At 36.8% G+C, this 7,739-nt stretch overlaps 1 protein-coding gene across 1 annotated transcript; it reads left to right on the plus strand.

The window, feature by feature from the left end:
- Positions 1–232: 232 nt before the first annotated feature.
- LOC136027723 (histone H3-like) lies at positions 233–643 on the plus strand. Its single transcript, XM_065705178.1, has one exon. It carries the CDS (start codon positions 233–235, stop codon positions 641–643), a length of 411 nt encoding a protein of 136 aa, XP_065561250.1.
- Positions 644–7,739: the final 7,096 nt, after the last annotated feature.

A 7,739-nucleotide genomic window follows, 5' to 3' on the forward strand; every position in this document is an offset into this window, starting at 1 on the left:
GTTTACTCCTTTTTGAACATATATTCAAAACTCTAAATAAAGATTTGACAATTAAATATGATACCACTTGTAGCAAAAAAATATGACACATTTTGTGATGCATTATGGAATCTGAGATGACACAAAAAGCACATTTTCGGAAAAAATATGACACACTCCTTAAAAAAATTTGGCAGCCCTGCTAGGCATTGGTTCCTTTGTTCATTCTTTTAAAGAGAGGCAAGCTATCAATATGGCTAGGACGAAACAAACTGCGAGAAAATCAACGGGCGGAAAGGCACCTAGAAAGCAGCTTACGACCAAGGCAGCACGTAAGTCGGCTCCTGCTACCGGAAGGGTGAAAAAACCACACAGATACAGGCCCGGAACCGTAGCCCTGAAAGAAACTCGTCGCTATCAAAAGAGTACCGAACTCTTAATAAGGAAATTACCCTTTCAGAGACTTGTGCGAGAGATTGCCCAGGATTTCAAAACTGACTTGAGGTTCCAGAGTTCGGCTGTGATGGCCCTACAAGAAGCCAGCGAGGCGTATTTAGTTGGACTTTTTGAGGATACCAACTTGTGTGCTATTCTCGCCAAGAGGGTGACCATCATGCCCAAAAATATTCAACTTGCCTGTCGTATCCGTGGCGAGAGAGCTTAAGTACCCTAGTTCACCGCAATTGCATCTTAACCAACGGCCCTTTTAAGGGCCACTAGATGGTTTAAACAAACAAGCGAAATTACGTTAAACAGCGTAGTGTTTGGTGAAAAAAAAGGTAAGACTCAAGGAGGCAGAATTATTTTAAAAATGAGTTGTAAGATTCGGCGTGGCATTAAACAAGATCCAAACTATCTAATGAAAAGGAAAGAAACAAAAAAGCCAATTTAGGCCTATCTAATAAATCCCAAAATCCCCCCAAAAAATGAATAGACTCATTTTTATACAATCCTAATAAGGGGGTTAATGCCAGATTTGCCTCTCACTCAATCAGACCATCTCTCTTGGCTTTTTCTACAATTAGCCATGGCTTGATGCCCACAACTATTCGATTTTAATTCAAAATCAACTTACATAAAAACAAAAAAACACTACGGGCGAAATAAAAAAAAGGTCGAAATTATTTCAGATATGCGTCGAATTATTGTAAAAATGAGTCATAGATTCAGCGTGGCATTCAACAAGATCCAAAACATCTAATGAAAAGGAAATACCAATTTAGGCCAGCCTAATAAATCTAAAAACACCCCAAAAAATTAACAGCTCCCAATGGGGGCCCACGGACCTTTAAAAATGTTTTCGATGGAATGTCATGAAAAAGTCGAGGCCCCCTCTTTTATTCTCTTTTAACTATTCGCCGATAGATATTACTTTCTATACAAGAAGCAAATTGAGACCTGCCTTCGAAACAGGGAACCTTTTTAATTGTGGTTTTGTATGGGTTCTTGCTTACCCAAGATTTCTCAAATCAAAGCCAGGAGTAATGAAAGCAAATTTGAGAGTAGAGCATTTGAAATAAAATGTTAGCCCTTAAAAGGGCTGTTTGGGAGTGCCCGGCTGATTGGGCGCTAATAGACAGGAGAAACCCCCTTATTTGGAGCTTGTGTACTTTGTTACAGCTTTAGTGCCTTCACTAACAGCGTGCTTGTCAAGTTCTCCGGGTAGGAACAGCCTCACAGCAGTTTGAACCTCTCTGCTAGTGATGGTGGACCTCTTGTTGTAGTGCGCTAGACGAGAGGCTTCCGCAGCAATCCTTTCAAAGACATCATTGACAAAGCTATTCATGATGCTCATTGCCTTGCTAGAAACACCAGTGTCGGGATGCACTTGCTTGAGAACTTTGTAAATATAAATGGCGAGCTTTCCTTCCTCTTTCGTTTCCTTTTCTTGTCAGTTTTACTGATATTTTTCTGCGCCTTACCAGCTTTCTTTGTTGCTTTTCCTGAAGTATTTGGAGCCATGGTTAAAAGATACCTTAACAAAATCTAATTGTCAAATGAATAGCGTTTACAAAATTCAAAAGCGTTTACATAAAGCCCACAATGCGGCTTTTGAATAGTGTTTACAAAAGCCCACAATGGGAGTTTTCCTCCTCAACGCCCCGCTCTTTACGCTAAAGTTTCTTACTGTTTTAAAAAGTAGAGTTAGGAGCAAGAGTCAAACTTTAGCGTAAAGAGCGACGCTTTGAGGAGGAAAACCCCTTTCAAATACGGAGTAATATCAGTTCGTTTTAAGTTTTAATGTTGCTCCTTACTTTCATTAAAAAAAAATTTTTTTATTTGATAATATAATAGATCCAAGCAGTTCAAAACTTTTTTTAATAAATGACATTGTAAGGTCATTATATGAAGAAAGAAAAACTTTACGGGAAAGGACCCTTTGGTGTTCTCTTTATCTTAAATATCTTGCCACTTCACAACATGCCGTCAAATGGGTTTACTTGAACCTTGTTGGATACTTTGAACAAAGCCGAAGTTACCTCGTAGCACCCACTGATTAAATATAAAATCTCTGTAAATCATCCACAAGGTGTCATTTAAACAAGAATTACATAAGATTTGATATACGCCATTTTTTCTCCTTCAGTTCACCATGCGCATTGACGCTTTTTGGTGCTGATAAGTAAGCAATGTTTTTTTTCTATTTCCGTATAGTTTGTAAAAAGTAACATAGACATTTTTAGAGATGGATGAGGAAGTTTTAATTTTGTAAATTAATAAAACGTATAGAATATTTAAGACCGGGCTATTATTGATTTGCTATTTCCGATGGTTTGAGATATTCAAAGTTCCCACCAACTTCAGGAAAAGAATGGGGGTTACTTTAAAAGCATGGTGGTGCGTGTGGTTAAAGTTACCATTGTCAAACTTTTCAGCTAACATTTTTAATATTTTGCAGCGGCTGTTCTGGTCTTTCTCGTTCTGGGGACACAATCTTGATTAATGTCCCTCTCCCCTTTCTCCCGAATATTTTCAAGCCAAATATTAACCAAGTTTTCATAAGTTAGCAAAATTTTCAATTATTTACAGCATTTTCCTTTTATTTAAAATTTGATTTTTCTTGCTTTAAGACCTGCAAAATTATTGAATATCTAGTCCAAATCGATTTCTTCTAATTTTTTAATTTGGTCTGCTTAGTTTTTGCTTAAAATTCAATTCAATATTTCTTTATTTTTATATTCTTGCTTTTATTTAGAAGGAATGGCGGTGGAAACATGGGAAAAAAGAAAATGCAACCTCTAATTTATGTTTATAAAAATGAAGTTTCAATAATTACAAGGTTGGTCATAAGTGTTAGATTATTTAATTGAAATTTTGCACAGGGCATCTCGTCTGCCTTGGTAAAGGAAACGAAGTTCTTTTGAAAATCATTATAATTGCTGCAACATGTGGATTTCCTTTCCACAAATCAGATGTGCGAATGACAGTTGCATCATACCTTGAAAACATTGGGAAAAGGGTAAACGTTCTCAAAAACGACATCCCAGGTCGTGAATTGTTTGACTCCTTCAAACGTCAAAAACACCAATTTGCTTTACGAATGTGCCAAATATTATTCAAGAAAAAAAAAAGGAAAATTGACTAACCAAGACCTTACTGACTGCTCTGATAGCCTTGAAACAACAGCCAAAGATGTGCAAGAACCCAATATTTTTTACTAAGCAAATCCAAGTGACGAACCATAAGAAAAAAGTGTAGATTAAAAGGGGTGTTAAATATCCAGAGCGCATTGTGAATCAGAGTAAAAATTCAGCCTCAATTATTTTCTCTAATAATTCAATAATAATAATTTATTTATAACCCACAAAATACATAAAACTGTGGAGTAAACACGCGAAAAAAGAAACAAAACAACAGCATAAATAACATAACAACATACAACATAAATAAATTACCTAAATTCAAAAAATGGCTAAAAAGGGTCAAAAACATCCATCATTTGCTGAGTTTTAAGAGATATATCTGTAGATATTTGTTTCAGTCGCGAGGGCGCATCAACGATGTCAAATTTAGAAACGACTGTATAATTCTGATACCACCGAGGCAGACGCAGCAAATACTTGCAATACTCAAAATATCCTGAGCGTATTTTCTTGTATCCTTCTTGCGAGGGAGGAAAGCAAAACCAGAAATATAAAAAACAGCAGGGACACAAAAACTAGAATAAAGACGGCATAGTCCTTTTCGGTTATAGCGACCACGATTTGGTGAAAATTTTCAGTAACCAACCCAAATACTTTTCAGCACGCCGGACGTAATAGCGGAGCCTGTAGACGAAAGTGACGTGGAAAAAGAGAGACCAAACCATTTAATATTTGCTGAACATGGTATAGTTGAAAAACCCAAGCAAAGAGGTGATGCTGGTGGAGGACTCCAAAAACACAAATGCTCACTTTTGGAGGCATTAACTAAAAGGCATACTGTAGATAGTGTGGCTGAAAACCAGTCAAAATTGGTAGATAGACTATGTTTTGTCCGGCCAAGAAGCAGAACATCATCAGCATATTCAACGTGACTAATGTCTAAATTATCAATGTAAAAAATTGACGGTTGAAGACGTCAGAGACACGAAGCTGAAACACACTTAAATATGCTCGGGGTAACACGGAACCTTGCCTAACCCTTTTTTTAACAGGAATATACTCCCCTACAGTACCATTCCACTTCACCCTAACTGAAGAATTAGCATACCAATACTTAAGCAATGGAAACAATAGAAAGGTTAACACCTGACACTGCTAGAGAAAACAAAGCATTTGAATGAATTACATTGTCAAAAGCACTAGATATGTCAACAGTCAAACAGTACAGGGGACTTCTTTGAGCAACAGCTTGTTGCATTAGCCTACCCACAATATGGTGAGCTTGAACGCAGCCCATACCTTTTCCAAAACCAAGCTGGAAGGGCGTAAAACTGCATTTGGAGTTAATGGCCGGCAGCAGTACATATTAAAATAGCTTACTACCAAAACAAGACACAGTGATAGGACGGTAATTAGAGCAAGCACTTGGGTCCTTATCCCTCTTAACAGTGGGAGATATACAACCGGACAAAAAACTATCTGGCACAATGGACTGTGCCAAACACATCAAAAACAATAACTGCAAATGCTTGAGTAGTTCAGGACAATCATAAGCAAAAAACTTGAGGCAAAGACCATCACTATCGACAGACTCAGACTTATTCACTTGCTTAAGAGCTCGGAGTATAACACCAGATTCCACCGATAACTCTTGAGATTGGTTGATACGAATTGGGAGGATTGAGTTAACAAGTTTTGTAAAATGATTTTGGATATTAGCATTAAATGAAAGCAAAATACTTTTATAATGAGAAACGAAGTCACATAGCCAAAGAGACAAATTAATTGGAGGTGAACACTTTACACTGTTTATAACACGATCCCAGGATTTCTTGTCACAAGGACCATCCCAGGCATTCAGTCTCACTCTACGCAAGGAATATTTGTACTCTCGTTTGGTTTTCTGTTTTATTTGATGTACTGAAATAGAAGGAGGATGGTTACAGGATTTTTTTTGTAAAATGTAAAGTTTTGTAAAATGACTTTGAAGATTAACATTAAATGAAAGCAAAATATTCTTATAATGAGAAACAAAGTCACATAGCCGAAGACGAATTAATTGGAGGTGAACACTTTACGCTGTTTATAACACGATCCCAGGATTTCTTGTCACAAGGACCATCCCAGGCATTCAGTATCGCTTTATGCAGGGAATATTTGTATTCTCGTTTGGTTTTCTGTTTTATTTGATGTACTGAACAAGAAGGAGGATGATCACAGGCTATCCTATGGTTCAGTCACTGGGGAAACATTGGCTCCTCATGTTGGTTATAAAGTAAAAGGTTTTTACTCCAGTTGGAGAAGTGGGGGACCTCGTAGTACTCGATATAACGTTATCAAGTCAAGTTGGTTTGAACCCCGTGTGTTTGAATATTGGTTTATATTCCAGTTACATCCGTGCCTTAAAGCTCTACCTGGAAGAGTAGTTGTAATAGGCGATTAGCTATGCTCTCACTTCAGTGACAGGATTATCAAGATGTGCAAATAAAATTTTGCTTTTGTTAGTTTACTGGCGAATTGCACCCATTTCTTAAAACTTCTTGATGTTGCATTCTTTGGGCCGACTAAACGGATCCGGAGAAGAGCCCCCGAAGTATACAAGATGCGAAACCCCGCCGAAAATTTATCGCAAAAGGAAGTTTTTCAAATCTGTTGAAGCTTCTCTGGGATAAGCTGGCAAAGGATGACGATACCAATCTTCAAAATTGGTTTGCAGCATGCTTTGACAGAAGGAATTACTTCAAAAAAATTCCTAAAAGGTGATCAAATGATCAAATTCGTGAGGTAGCTGGTGATTTCGTCATAAATTTCTTTGAAAAAAATCTTTCTGTCACAGTTGGTACTATATAATGTACGTAAACAAAGCTTAGCAAGACTCCCGGAAAATAGCTGGCTGAATCGAGTGACGGAGAAGATTAAGATATTGAGGATTCAGGGACAAGGTAAGTATAATCTGCTAAAGCTCAAATGAAGCCAAATAAAGGAAAGGGAACTGGAAAAAAAGTTACAGGAATCCCTGAATCCAGAACGTTCATCTGATGACGCATAAGACAACTTGCCATAAAAACTGTGTAATGGTTCCAGTAAAATTAGCTGGAATGGAGGCCAGAACAATGAACATAAGGTTAATGACAGTTCTACTTGTAAGAGACCCTCATGTCTCCCAATCAAACTGAATGTCTTCTATGCTGTGTTCTATGAGACAGATTTTTATATTGGGCAACCAAAAGACTTTCCGGATAAGGGGATGGTGAGGTTCAAATTCTTGGGACATGTGATCAATGATGACTGCATGTGCAACTTGTCCAAGAAAGAGGATGTCAGTGCTGTGGAAAAAAGATATGCTTTCGCTGGATCAATCGTTCGAAAAGCATTTTTCCCCTACCATATTGTAGGGTATCGTGAAGTTACAAAGTTATACAAAAACTTTGCAAAGAATACAAGTTCTAGCCTCTGGGTTTCCTTGATTTTCGTGCAAATCACCTTTTTTCAACTTGATCTTAGTTTAATTTACTATATTTTTTCTTTTTTTTTTCAATACAAGTGACCTTTTCTTTATGTTGAATTTAAGAGAAAAATTAGGAGCTTACATGAAGAGTGCACAAAGTAAAACGATAAATTTCAATTCAATTCCATTCAATCATATATATTTAAACAAAAACACATAATTACATGTACATAATCTGCCAGGAAAGCACAAAAGTGCTTGACTAGGGCAGAAACTTAACTAATTAATAATTAAACAATCAACTAACAGAAGCAACGAATCAACTGGATTTATCAAAAAAAAAAGAGAAAAAATAGGGGGGTGACAAAGAGAAAGAAAAGACAAAATAAAAAGAAAAGAAAAAGACCGAAAAGAGGAGGACCGCACGATATTCAAATCTAAACAGTATTTCTGTAACGACGCTGCTCGCTTGAAGGTAATAAGGTTATTTGAGTTCCGGATTTCCGGATTTCCAAGGGGATTGAATTCCAGATAGCTGGTGCAAAAATTCTAATTAAAAAAGAAGCTCTTTTTCTTGATTGTGTTTCGTTGACAATGTCACATGAATTTCGCATTTCATAAGTATGCAAATCTTGATTTAAAAGGAATAAATTTTCAAATGACGATGGAAGGAGGTTGTTAAAATATTTAAAACAAAAAGTTGCAATCTGTTAATCCCTAGTCTTTGA

This window comes from Artemia franciscana, chromosome 5 (assembly GCF_032884065.1).
Source record: "Artemia franciscana chromosome 5, ASM3288406v1, whole genome shotgun sequence".
Taxonomy (NCBI): Eukaryota; Metazoa; Arthropoda; class Branchiopoda; order Anostraca; family Artemiidae; genus Artemia; species Artemia franciscana.